A 14,322-nucleotide genomic window follows, 5' to 3' on the forward strand; every position below is an offset into this window, starting at 1 on the left:
CTCAGTTTCTTTGCAGCAGCTAGAGGCTCCGTTTTACCCATTCTTTCCCTCTCTCTCTCTCTGCTGAGCATGGTGGCACACACCTTTAATCTTAGCACTAGGGATGGTGAGGTAGGAGGATCTCTGTGAGTTCAAGTCCAGCCTGAAACTACACAGTGACTTCTAGGTCAACATGGGCCACAGCAAGACCCTACACTGAAAAAACAAACAAACAAACAAACAAACAAACAAAAAACCCACCTCAGCAAAACAAAGAAATAGCAGATATCACATTAGGCTTTGTTTAATGAGTAATTAGCCAAGTTTAATGAGTATTTTGGAAAAGTAAACAAATAACTATTATCATTGACAAATATGTCTTTAATAATGACTTCTTTTTTCAGATCATTCTTACTAATAGTGTCTTTTGAAACAATCAAGTGGCTAACTAGTACACTTCCCTCCACAACAAAGTACCAAAATAAAAACAAAAACAACAGCTACTAATCTAGGGTGTTAGAGGCAGAGTGCTAAAACAATGGACAGATCATCCACATTTAAAAACAACAATAGGGCTGGAGAGATGGCTTAGTGGTTAAAGCGCTTGCCTGTGATGCCTAAGGACCCTGGTTCGAGGCTCAATTCCCCAGGACCCACGTTAGCCAGATGCACAAGGGGGCACACACATCTGGAGTTCATTTGCAGTGGCTGGAAGCCCTGGAGCACCCATTCTCCTTCTCTCTCTCTCTCTCTCTCTCTCTCTCTCTCTCTGTCACTCTCAAATAAATTAATTTTTAAAAAATTAAAAAAAAAAACAAGAAATCTGGGTGTGGTGATGTACGCCTTTAGTCCCAGTACTTAGGAGGCAGAGGTGGGAGGATAACGAGTTTGAGGCCACCCTGAGACTATATAGTAGTGAATTCCAGAACAGCCTGGGCTAGAATGAAATGAAACCCTATGAAATAAAACAATAAAAAAGACAGACAGACATGTATATTTTGACTTCAGTGAAATGAAACCAGAAATCATCAGCAAGGTCTTTACAAGTGATTCAAATACATAGGAGTACAATGTTTTCCAAAATGACCAATAAATATCAATGAAAAAAAAAAACAAAAAGGAAATTTAAAAATTTCTTGACACTAAGCATATAGCTCAGTGGTTGAGCACTTACCTAGTATTCATGAAGCCCTGGGTTCAATCCTCATTACTGATAAAATAGTTATTGATACAAATAAAAATAAAGCCGGGCATGGTGGCACACACCTTTAATCCCAGCACTCGGGAGGCAGAGGTAGGAGGATCACCATGAGTTCAAGGCCACCCTGAGACTACAGAGTTAATTCCAGATCAGCCTGGACCAGAGTGAGACCCTACCTCGAAAAACCAAAAAAAATAAAATAAAATAAACAAAATAAAAACATACATTATATAAGCTACAGTAAAAGTGATTGTATGTAGGAAGTGCCTATATTTTACAAAAGCAAGAGGGAGAAAGGAAAATATTTCAAGTAAATAATCTAATTATACTACTCAAGGAACTAGGAAAGTAAGAACCAAACCCAAACAGAATGAAAGAAGAAACAAAAATTAGAGCAGAAATACATGGAGATGAGACTTTAAAAAATGTAAAAGATCAAATAATTACAATTTTAAAAGATAAATAACCCACAAACCTTTAGCTATACTAACCAAAAGAAAAAGATCTAAATAAAATCAGATAAATATTGAAATATAACAAATGATACTATAAAACACAAACGATCATTTTTTTTAGGTAAAGTAAGCTGCGCTACATGTAGACGGTTTTATATTCTTTACACTGCATGTGGCAAATCAGTCTGGCTTTTTTTTTTTTTTTTTTTTAATTTATTTATTTGAGAGCAACAGACACAGAGAGAAAGACAGATAGAGGGAGAGAGAGAGAATGGGCGCGCCAGGGCTTTCAGCCTCTGCAAACGAACTCCAGACGCGTGCGCCCCCTTGTGCATCTGGCTAACGTGGGACCTGGGGAACCGAGCCTCGAACCGGGGTCCTTAGGCTTCACAGGCAAGCGCTTAACCGCTAAGCCATCTCTCCAGCCCAGTCTGGCTTTCTTAATTCAGGCAGCCCAGCAGACTTGAATGGGAAATTCATCCTGAGCGCTGTCACGTCTGCATTCTATCTACTGCAGTTGTTCTGTTTGCCAGTACTGCTTTTGGCTGAGACACGCTCAGAGGCTGAACGTGTGACTCTGTGGCTCAGATGTGCTGTGAGCACAGCTCCAAAAGAGATCAGTCACAGATCCTGCACAGGCAGCCTAAGACTAACAAGGCAAAACCAATAAAATACTCTTGTTTGTTTTTTGAGGTAGGGTCCCACTCTAGCCCAGGCTGATCTGGAATTCACTATGTAGTCTCAGGGTGGCCTCAGACTCATGGTGATCCTCCTACCTCTGCCTCCTGAGTGCTGGGATCAAAGGCGTGTGCCACTATGCCTGGAAAGAAAATATTCTTTAGGGGACCGGGGCGATGGTTCACTGGTTAAACACATCACTTGCAAAACCTGTTGGCAAAGGTGTGATTTCTCAGCAGTCATGTAAAGCCAGACTCAAAAGGGGTTTGTATTGACATGAGATCCTGACATGCCTATCACATTCATACATATACACACACGCATGCACACACATACACAGACACACAGATAAATAAAAAGAGTTTTAAAAAATATTCTTTAGGATCATATTGGTAAGGAACAAAACCCATAGACACTAAGCTTATTTAGGGTTCTATTGGTAAGGGACTAAACCTATAAGACTCTCTAGGAAATGTATGACCTAGAAAGTGTGCAGGCGACCTTTGCTCCAAAATGCTATGCCTCCTCGGCACCCCTGGCTGCCATGGGACCTCATCTGCTGGCCCCTGGCTAGGGCCATGATCTTGCAGCCCCCAGGGATTTGCTTTTCTAAATAAAAGCACCACACATGGCTATTAAGACTTCAAATTGGGGTCAGCATATAGAGATTTTCATTCTGCTTTCTCTACCTCACTATAATGTAAATCGGGAGCCCCCTGGTCCCAGACTCCCAAAGCAACACAGGGATTACCCCAAGAGTCAGACTTCTACCAGGTGTGGTGGCTCACACCTTTAGTCCTAGCACCAGGCATCCTAAGAAGTACAGGGAATCACAGGATCCTGCTGGGTGTGGTAGCTCACACTTTAATCCCAGCACCTGAGAGGCAGAGGCAGCATGATTAGGAGTCTGAGGCCAGCTTGACTTCAGACCATGCCAACAGACACTCTCTTGAACCCCGAGGCAACCAAGTTAACTTTGGGGACAATTCTCGTGATGGTTTAAAATGGGGATATCAGGACATGCCTTTGCTTTAGTTGCTATTTAACAGAACCATTTCCAGGTATTTAAAATTCATTGATAAGAATCATCTCTAGGGCTGATATACCATGTTTCGTCTGTGCTTACTCTTGTTCAAGATTGGTTTAACTCCTTCTGAGTGCTTAATACCCACATACAGAAGCCAAAACCAACTGGAGACACCATAACTAAAAAGAGCAACCAATATTTTGGTTCTCGTACTCTCAAGTCAAGCAGTGCCCAGGAGAGAGGAAGATCCTCAATACTTCCCAGAGGAGCCACCTGGTCTACACATGGCTCTGAGTCATCCTAGCATACGGCACAAATGCTAAAAGAGCCACACAGCTCCTCCCAGATCCCTGAGTTGCTCCTAAAGAGCCTCAACTGACCTTCAAAAATGCATACTCAATTAAATTTGGGGACTTACTTAGTCTTAAGAAGTCAGCAAGAGAAGTGTTGCCACAAAGTAAAGTCCGCCTTAAAAGCTTTGGGTAACATAGCCAGGAAATTTCCCATAAATCCGAGGTCAAATGATAAAAGGAGCAGTGTGGCTTTAAATGTTCTCATGGTTATCAGAGACACCTGTGCCATGATCGAGGTATGTATGTGTTCTTAATAATTCTGCTAATTTCTTTCCTGCTTTCCAAGAGCTAAAGAACATATTCAGACCCTGTCAATCACCACTATGTCATTTGGTGAACAGCTTTGAAAATGGATGTCTGGATCTTCATGTTGAAAGAGAATTATACTTATCTCTGATAACAGCCCTCTGCTAATTTTTAGACCTCATGTACTTAGGTACTGTTTAAACTTTATCTCCTTTGCTTATAGTCAGCCCATACTCAGATGGTCCTGCGACACTCTTAACTCCTTCTACCTGGGTCACCTCGACCACCCTGCAAGGCATAAAAGTCTACCAGAATGGGACGCCTACAGAGCTCCAGTCTGCTCAGTGCCCATCTGTCCCTGACTCCCCTTGCTTTTATTCTTTCTTCTCAATGTCTCTATCCAGGAATGTCTTCCCACATTATACCAATGTACTTTTGGGGTCCTCTAGTTGGCCCCACTGAAGATATACCCAAAATGCCACACCTGAAGATCATACTTGGCTTGAAGAAGCCAAGTTGGTCATCACCCAAATTCCCTTACAGCAGTTAGAGCTACTTCTTCAGAGAAGGGAATGAGGCAGTTTAGGGGTAACTGGTATCACCCCCAGCCCGAAAATAAAAGAGAAATTTTCTTGAGTCTCTTATGGTCTTCAATTTGCTAGACATCACAGAATAATTTGGCTTCTCCTTAAAGAGGTCCCTGGATCTGTTTCTCCTAAACTCAACCTGGGTCTCTCCCTAGAAAGGCATTCCCTTTTCCTAGATTCTGGAAGGATCACACCTGAACCTGGTGTCACAGCTGGTTCTGTAGCTCAGTTCCCATTCAGAAACTACAAAAGACCCTAACCTGGATCTTTAGATAGACTTCATCTCATGGCTCCTTTCTCACGGGCAGGAGCTCTCTGGACTCTCTTTCTTTCTCTTTAGACTTAAAGCAACAACAAAGGAATGTAAATTAGTGTAGCCACTATAGACAACAGTATGGAAACTCCTCATCAAACTAGAACTGCCCCATGACTCAACAATCCTACTACTGGTTCTACAGCCAAAGAAAATAAAGCCAGTGCATCAAAAATAAAATAAAATAAAACCTGCTCCTCATATTTGCTGCAGCATATTCACAATAAACAAGAATTTGGATTAGTTGAGGAGTCCACTGATAGATGAGGGGATAAAGAAAAGGAAGCTCTGTGTACATAGCATGTGCACGCGCATATGCACACACATAAAAAAGAATAAATTCTGTCAGTTGCAGGAACATGGATGGAACTAGAAACAAGTCAGACACAGAAATATAAATAATGGATATTTTACTTACATATGGATACTTCAAAGTTGATCTTATAGTAGAGAATAGAATAATGTTACTAGATCCTGGAAAAGGGCTAGGGGATGAATAGAGCATGGTTGAAGGGCACAGAGATGCAGATGGATAGGACTAATAATTTCTTTTTTTTGTTTTCAAGTTAGGATCTCACTGGTCCAGGCTGACCTGGAATTAACTATGTAGTCTCAGGGTGGCCCCGAACTCTCAGTGATCCTCCTCTCTACCTCTGCCTCCCAAGTGCTGGGATTAAAGATATGTGCCACCACACCCAGCTATAACTTCTAATCTTATATAAATATGGTTGACAACAATTTAACTTTTCAGAATATAAAGTAAAAAGGATTTTGAGTATTTCCAATACAAGGAAGTGATAAATGTTTGTAGTGATAGACCAATTAATTCTGATCTGATTATAAATTGAGTGCATGCATTAAAATGTAAAGCTATGCCCCATAATGTCAATTAATTTTTTTCTTGTTTTGGTTTTTCGAGGTAGAGTCTCACTCTAGCTCAGGCTGACCTGGAACTCACTATGTAGTCTCAGGGTGGCCTCAAACTCACAGCAATCCACCTACCTCTGCCTCCCAAGTGCTAGGATTAAAGGCGTGAGCCACCACTCCCGTCTTAAAATTATTTTTTAAAGATAAGTTTTTAAAGATAAGCTCAAATATGAAACAAAACTGATATGCAGAAGCAAAGGTAATAACCGTAAAGAAAAAGTAATTTCTGGCAGAATATGAGTCAGTGTCCTAGGTCAGCCTTTAGAATAGATGTTCAACTTAATGCAAATTCTTACACACACATAAGTAAGTTTTAAGTACTAATTATAAGTTACTTTAACATTTTAGGAAATTTTAAGCCATCACAATGAAAGTTTATAGAACAGACTACAGAGAAAGCATTTAACTTGAGGGCAAATACTGTATCTAAGGCATATTAGCTAATATAAAATCATATAAACTGCTTTCAAAATGACATTTACTTTGCTAGGAACATTCCTTGGATTTCCTGTGACCCAGGTTGTGTCTTCTGGTCGGATAGTTTCACATTGAGGTTCTTGGTTTTGTATTCCATCTTCACTGCTTTTAACAGTCCTTTTCCCATCAAGGGATACATAGCCATTGTCAGTTTCAGTTGACTTATCAATTGAATTCTTTGCTTTCTTTGACCTAAGAAAAAAAAGTTGCAGAAGCATGTTATACAGATCTTACTTTGGACAGGTTGATTAAAAAAATGATGGTCTATTATAATTACATTAATTAGTGGCTCTTAGAATTTTAATAAGGTAAGTAATATCAATATGTTCAAACATTTTACCTTTAGTATATAGGCATACATTCTTTGATAAGTTCTTTTTAGTTCTTTTAATTTGAGAGAGAGAGAGCACACACAAGGGCCTTTAGGTGCTGTGAACAAACTCCAGACACTTGTGACCCCTGGTGCACATGTGTGACATTATGTGCTTTCATCACCGTCTGTCTGGCTTACATGGGACCTGGAGGTTTGAACATAAGCTCTTAGTACTTAAAATACAGTGACCACTTTTTCCTACTGAAATGCTCTGAAAAAATCAATAACCACATGGTTCATGAGAACCTGAAAGGCTTGAATTAAGGATACTGATTATATAGGAAAATAAATTGTTCTCAAGGTATAAAATATAACATGAGAAATGAAAAAATAAGGCTTTGTGAATGGGAAAATGCTTGACTTCTCTAGAAGACTACAGTAGTAGATGAAAGTAGCCAAATGAGATGGTATAGATGTAACAAAAATCACATAAAATTTTAAAAAGTTCTCCATGTAGATTAAGTTTATCATACATATTTAAAAGCAATTATGTTCAAATGGATCCTCACAAATTTTTCCTAGAGCATTGTTCAGAAGGAAAAATAAAACTAGTATACGCCTTTATACAGATAAAAGCTTTACAAATCTTTGTGTCAAAACACACACTTGTGTGTGTGTGTGTGTGTGTGTGTGTGTGTGTGTGTGTGTGTGTGTGTGATTTTTCAAGGTAGAGTCACTGTAGCCCAGGCTGACCTGGAATTCACTATGTAGTTTCAGGTTGGCCTCAAACTCAGAATTTTCCTACCTTGGCCTCCAAAGTGCTGGGATTAAAGGCATGTGCCACCACACCTAGCAAGTCAAAAAAAAAAATTTTTTTTTTCTAAAGAGAATGCATTCTTTCCTTAACAGGATAGACTACAAACTCTGTGAAACCAGGGATAGAGTAATATTAACATTCCATATGAGACCTTTTAACCAACTCTGTTTCCCTTCTTTACCTCATTTCCCTTCTAATCTTTGAGTTGTCCTTCCTCATATTTCTAATGCTCTGAGAAGACATGAAAAGTAAGTTATAAAGTTATAGCAGCTCTTCGATGCTTATCAAGAACCAAATAAGAAAACAAGCTGCACTGGCAAAAAAAAAAAAAAATTACTAAATATAAGTGCCGCCTGCAGAGCTTACAAAGTAGCTCAAAACAAACACAGAGGCACTTAGGCACCTCAAAGAACGTCACGAGGCTGGTACAGGAGGGGCAGCCCGGTGCAGTCAAGAGCAGCCCATCTGATACAACGTGAGGGCAGGATGCCAGGTGCAGCCTGGCAGGGCATGGAGGTAAACCACATACAGAAGATTCATTGAGTAGTAAACATACTAAGAATAATAAGAATCATGGTTTACAATGATGAGGCAAATGCACACACAGAAAAGGCAGAATGCATCCAGTGGCATATTTTAATTGGAGCTATCGTGACAAATTCATGGCCAATGTACATACATATGTAAATAGGTACAGAATGATACCTATTTTGAATACTATAATATAGCACATATACTATATCTAGAAAGATACAGAGATACAATTTTCTAGCCACTGTACCAAAAACTGAACAGCAATGTACACATTTTATACTCAGATTCTGGTTTCTATATACCACTGTCCTTGAAGAAATGGTTGATTCAAGGGCCACAAACATCACAGATGCTAGAAAATAGGTTAGTATTCAAAGAATCATACTGATTTGTTGACATGACAAGAAAACTGAATCATCAAAATGCACAATGAAGTAACAAAATAGAAATCCTTGACCAAATCAGTAAGGGAAGGCTTCGCCTTAAATTGATAAAAGAAGGAAGAATCATAGAATTGGAAAGAATCAGCACATAGAAACCATCAAAATAATTCAGGCAGCCGAGTGTGGAGGTGCACGCTTTTAATCCCAGCACTCAGCAGGCAGAGGTAGGAGATCACCGTGGGTTCGAGGCCACCCTGAGACTACATAGTTAATTCCAGGTCAGCCTGGACCAGAGTGAGACCCTACCTTGAAAAGCAAAACAAAACAAACAAAAAAAACAATAATAAATCCAGGCAACATCAAAAGTTCAGAAAGCCAAAGATATATGAAAAATAGGTTACTACCAAGACATCTCAAGGCATTTGTTGATTACAAAAGATGAAGATAAATACACATTTGGGGAAATCTGCCAGATTTCACCTTGGTCAAGTGACTGGTTTAAATACCAATAGGAAAGGCCCCAATCACTTGACAGTGAACTGTGCTATTCCTGTCAAGAAATGAACAACTTTGGGCTAACCATGAAGAATATGGCAGTAAGTGATTTAACAACTGGCTCTCCGGGGAGGGCAGGGAGCTCGTTTACTTCTATGGTGCAATAATCCACCACAGCCAGCTTCAGGTTTAAACCGTATGACTATCAAGGACTTGAGAACAACTATGTCTATTAAGCTGCCACACAACACACGGAGATAGGTCCACCACATTAATGGCACAAAACCAAACCTGAGGGACATCTTACTAAGCAGGTACACCATCAAGTTCAAGAAGATTCCAAGGCTCAGGGACTATTGCAGGAGGGCAGAAAGAATGGAGGAGCCAGAAAGGGAGGAGCATTTACAATACTGTCTTTACAATACTGTCAGTCACAAAGAGGCCTCGATCCTCATGACCTCACAGTGGCTAACGCTACTGACACAAGACCTGCATGATAGGAGGAAAAAATGATGACATCAAAATATAAGGGAGAACAGTTGGAAAGAAGGGATTGAATGGGGGAGAGATTTGGGAAAGAGAAAACAGGGGTAGTGGGAGTTTATGACTGTTATGTTGTCCATATGTATGCAAGTTGTCAATAAAAAGTTTACAAAATTAAAAAAAAGAACGTAAAGATCATTTAACTCAAGGTAAGACTATGGATCTATCCAGATTAAGACAAGAACACGAGTAATGGCATGTGTTCTGAGAGAGAGCCTTTTGTTAGGATGGATAGCAGAAGGGACCATCAGATTTTTTGGGGGGGGGTGTTTCGAGGTAGGGTCTCACTCTAGCTCAGGCTGACCTGGAATTCACTCTGTAGTCTCAGGGTGGCCTTGAACTCATGGTGATCCTCCTACCTCTGCCTCCTGGAATTAAAGGCGTGCGTCACCACGCCCAGCAACGACAATCATATTTTTAACTGGGTATCTGGATGAATACATGAAAGTTATTTGTGTTGTTCTGACAGATTTCCTGTAAGTATTAATTTTTTTTGAAGTAAAACTACATACTGAAAGAAGTATAAACTATTTGGGCACTTAGTTAGGTTAACATTTGCATTTCAGCATATAAGAAATGCTAAAAAAAAAAAAAAAAAAAAAAAAAAACAGAAGACGGGCGTGGTGGCACACACTTTTAATCCCAGCACTCAGGAGGCAGAGATAGGAGGATCACCATGAGTTCAAGGCCACCCTGAGACTCCATAGTGAATTCCAGGTCAGCCTAGGCTAGAGTGAGACCCTACCTTGAAAAACCAATAAATAAATAAATAAATAAAAGCAGAAAGGGCAGGGACACTAAGGACTGGCTGCTTTAGACCAGGTTTAATTCCACCATACATTGCTATGTGAGGCATGCAGCCATTCCTAAATAAAAAATAAGTACCTCAGAGAATAGTATTAATTCTCAAAAGGAGATTACACTGATGCTTAAGTAAAATCCCATTTGCTTGATTACTAATTGTAAAATTCTACATACAGAATAATTTAAGGTGGATGATAGTTCTACTTAAGTTGAAAGCATGTACAAAAATAAACTGAAGATACGGATGTTTTGACTTAAAAATAAACTAATATAACTAAATTACCACTCCTTACCCGAAATTGATAGCACAGTAGTAAAACTGGAATGATTAAAGAATTGCAGTATAGAAAGAAATGGTGGGCTGGAAGGATGGTTTAGTGGTTGAGGCACTTGTCTGCAAAGCCAAAGGACCCAGGTTCGATTCTCCAGGACCCATGAAAGCCAGATGCACAAGGTGGCACATGCATCTGGGGTTCGTATGCACTGGCTGGAGGCCCTGGCATGCCCATTCTCTCCCTTCCTCCCTATCTCTGTCTATCTCTGACAAATAAATAAATAAAAATATTTTTTAGAATTAAAAAGGAAATGGTGCCCTTTTTGCATTAAACACACATCTACTTTCTGATATATATGTATGTGTGTGTGTATATATATATACACACACACATACATATGCATATAATACAATCACTTAATGAAACTAATTGTTTTCTTTGATCATTTCAAACACCATGAATCACAGAAATAGGGATTTGAAGTTAGTGGTTTCTTGAACACAGGAGACATACATCTCTGGACTAGTTCTACTTATTAAGCATAACGGAATCATTATTTCCTAGCGATGAACAGTATACCCTTGGCAAAAACGATGGCCTAGCATGGGAATGATCTGTCTTAAATTTTCTCATTAGTGACACCCTGAGGGGTGGAGAATAAAGGGGCTAAGAGGAGTTAAATAGCTGGTTTGGGATGGTGCTGTCCCAGTAGGAGACGGGACCACCAGATGTAGTGGTCCCATTGGTGTGGGAGCCAAGACCTGGGTGAGCAGCATTTTCCCTTTGCACAGGAGACCGAGTAGCCGAGCTCTAGGAGGCAGGATTGGCAGGCCGGCCCCAGACGCAGGTGCAGCAACATGTCCTCTGAGTTCCACGGAGGTTCTTCTCCTGGGGCAGGAGCAGGAACTCTTCCAGCAACTTCCAAAGCAGCTCTTTCGTCCATGGCCAGTCTGGTACTGGGGACTGTGTGCAGTGGTTTATGGAGAGCTAGGAGGGTCCTGACTGGTGGTAAGCATGCAAAACCAGGATGGCAAAGTGTGGGTTCACCCAAAACTGGTGGCTCCACTTATTTCATTGATGTGGCAAGCACCTGGAGGTGCTTCGCTTTCAAAACCCTGACAAGTGAGGATCCCAGTCACCACGGCCGGATGGGGCCTCTAGCTCTTAGGCTCCACTTTGCCTACATGGATGGCAGGGAAGCTGCGCAGTCTGCTGCGGGGGGCTCATCTTCTCCTGAGTGGGGTCGTCTCTTTCAGCCGCACGGCTGTACCTCCAGGGCACACCCCCAGAAGGGCCTGGGGAGCTGCCCCCAGGTGAAAAGCCATGTCACTGCTAACAGCCTGATTCCTGAGTGGAAAGAGGGAGCAGCTGTGGTGTCTGAGAGGCAGTGAGAGAATGGTAAAAGCCAACAGCGAGGGAGTGATAAATGCAGCTTATTGTACAGAGGGATTCTGGTGTGCCAACTGGGTGCACACGGAAGAGGGCAGAAGCTTGCAGTGGCTGGAAAGAGGCCTGTGTTGCTGACTCTACTCTGTTGTAAGGAGCAACTTAAAATGAAGTCAGTGAGGAGTGTTGTAAGGGCAAACACTGGGGCAAATACGATCACTTTTACTGGTCTGACCAAGACCGCACTCTTGGATTTGAAAAGCTGCTTATCAAATTAACGATGATCACTAGAAGACAGCCCAGCCAGAACCTCACCTGAACGTGCATCCAGCATTACAGCGCACACCAAAACAACCTGGCGCTAACACAGTAAGAAAATGCACAGCTCCCAGGAAGCTGTCCAGACTACTGAAATTGATGTTCGATTTGTATTTACCCTCTTGAAAATCCCTATGATTCTGGGGGAATATTAGGAACAAATGATCTTTGTAATTTTCAATATCCTTTCCAATCATCCTATGAAACTTTGAGGAAAAGACTTCAAATTAAATTCTTTCCCAAGTGTTAAAGACTTGGAGGTACAACTGGGACTCTTTCTGAGGGAGAAAGGCTTTGATGAAGGCCGAGATATTCGGCTGGACAGTGACCCAGAGAGCCGCCACCCCCAACTTGACTCCAGCAGCTCTCTGGCAGATCCCTTGCCTCGAGAACTTAGCTTCCGCTCCTGTTCAGGAACATGATGACCCCTCTGGAGCAGGAAGTCCTCCTGACTCTCCTTAGCAGTGACAACTGCAGCCTCCTTGATCCCAAGATGTTCCCTTTACATGCACAGCACTGTGTTTTCAGGGGGTTATGTGGCAGTCTCCTCCACTAGCCCATTACTTCGGCGTTTTATCCCTATCATGCGACATAATGTCTAGCTTATCACAGGTACTTACTATGTTTTTACTAATGAGAAAATAAGCTATTTTCTGAATTAGATGTTAGTAGAATACATCTGCAGAGAAACAATGGACAGTTTCATTGTTGTGGCCAAGAACTTCAGTTTTATTACTAGCCTACCTCAGACTTCTGGGTAAGCAGCCACGCCAAAGCAGCTAGGGAGGGAAATAAGCAGAAAATAGCCTGCCTCTTTTAATTTTTGGATGGCAGGACCTACCGTTTCTAGAAAGTAATATGACCAACATTTAAGAACTAAAAGTTCCATATCAAAGCTGCTACAGGGGAAGAACTTTAGAAATGTATGACTTTGAGATCAGGATAGGTTCAAGGGCATTGTTAATTTAGAGAGATTTTGATTGGTGTAGCCTCACTAAAGACTAGTGAGAACTTCACCCTGGAGTCCATAATCTTAGTCTCCACAGGAGTCCGACCTGGTTCTCAGTTCTAGTTACAGGCTCCTTTGCACTGAGCAGATCTCAGAGCTAATCAGAGAGCCGTTGGTTACCCACCCAGGCTGGGTGCCACTATTGCACAGCAGTGTACATCTTGTCAGGCTGGTTACTTTCATATAGCTGTGTCCCCTGCTTGCTCACAATGTTGTTGGCCATTTTCCCCAGAGGTCATGTAGTGATTTCCAGCACTATATGGGCTAACCAAGTGGAAACTGGCTTCCTTCCAGATTCCAGCCAGATCTCTCAATGTTTTGTGTTGGCAGCATGTGATGTCTTCAGCAACTGGGTCTCCTTTACCTCAAGTGGTAATCAAGTGTTTGACAGAAGTCTGTCTTGTTTTGGGGACCTCTTAGGTCTCTCTGATCAACAGCTCAACATGGATTATAACCAATTTCTGGTACTAGGAGTTACAGGCCACAGCCAAATGTTTTAGGATTAGGTTTCATCCCACCCTCTCCAGGGCCCTTCAGAGCTATCAACAAGAAAAAAACAGCTGACTCCCTGGCAGCAGATGAACCACCCCTCGTACTTCAGCCAGGGCCCAGGTGAAACCACAGAGGAACTAGCAAGATGAGCAAGAGTGCTGCTTCCATGGCAAGCCTAACAACCTGTGTCAGCGTGATGGAGAGAGACACTGAGGACACTCAAAACACACCAAGGCAGAAACCCAGAAGCTGATGAGACCTCAACACTAAAGAAGACTTAAGGCACACCCACAAAGGCTTGGGGAATTTTGTGGAAAACAAGGTGGAAAGAATGTTAAGAGCCACAAGGTGAGAGGGAATATCCAGAAACATTGCTTCCCCCCCCCCACACACACACACACAATGTCTGACTGCTGCTCTCACAACTCATAATCCACCACTCCATGGTGAACACCAGCAGTCTCACTAGTGAGGCTCTCAGTGGACTAGGGCCAGGGAGGAGGGAAATGATGGTACCAACAAATGATGTGTCCATACAGAGTTTCTACTTAATAATAAGAAATGTATGACTTTGATACCTTTAATACCTTTGTGAAATGTTCATCTTTCTGAAAAATGTAAAGAAATTTAATCTACACCATAAATACATCACAAAACTAGTGTTTATCATCTTTGTGAGAAATACAAAAGAGCAAGAGATCTATTGTATT

The 14,322-nt window shown here is 41.4% G+C and overlaps 1 protein-coding gene across 4 annotated transcripts in view; it reads right to left on the reverse strand.

Annotated features, from left to right (window-relative positions):
• The window catches only part of Phtf2 (putative homeodomain transcription factor 2), a 144,348-nt gene that overhangs the window by 37,618 nt on the left and 92,408 nt on the right, over positions 1–14,322 (reverse strand). For all 4 annotated transcript variants that reach the window (XM_045135755.1, XM_045135753.1, XM_045135754.1 and 1 more), the window contains exon 8: positions 6,249–6,435. In XM_045135755.1, the coding sequence (XP_044991690.1) occupies positions 6,249–6,435 (187 nt within the window). The remainder of the gene's footprint in view (positions 1–6,248; positions 6,436–14,322) is intronic.

This window comes from Jaculus jaculus, chromosome 16, assembly GCF_020740685.1.
Source record: "Jaculus jaculus isolate mJacJac1 chromosome 16, mJacJac1.mat.Y.cur, whole genome shotgun sequence".
In the NCBI taxonomy this organism is placed as follows: domain Eukaryota; kingdom Metazoa; phylum Chordata; class Mammalia; order Rodentia; family Dipodidae; genus Jaculus; species Jaculus jaculus.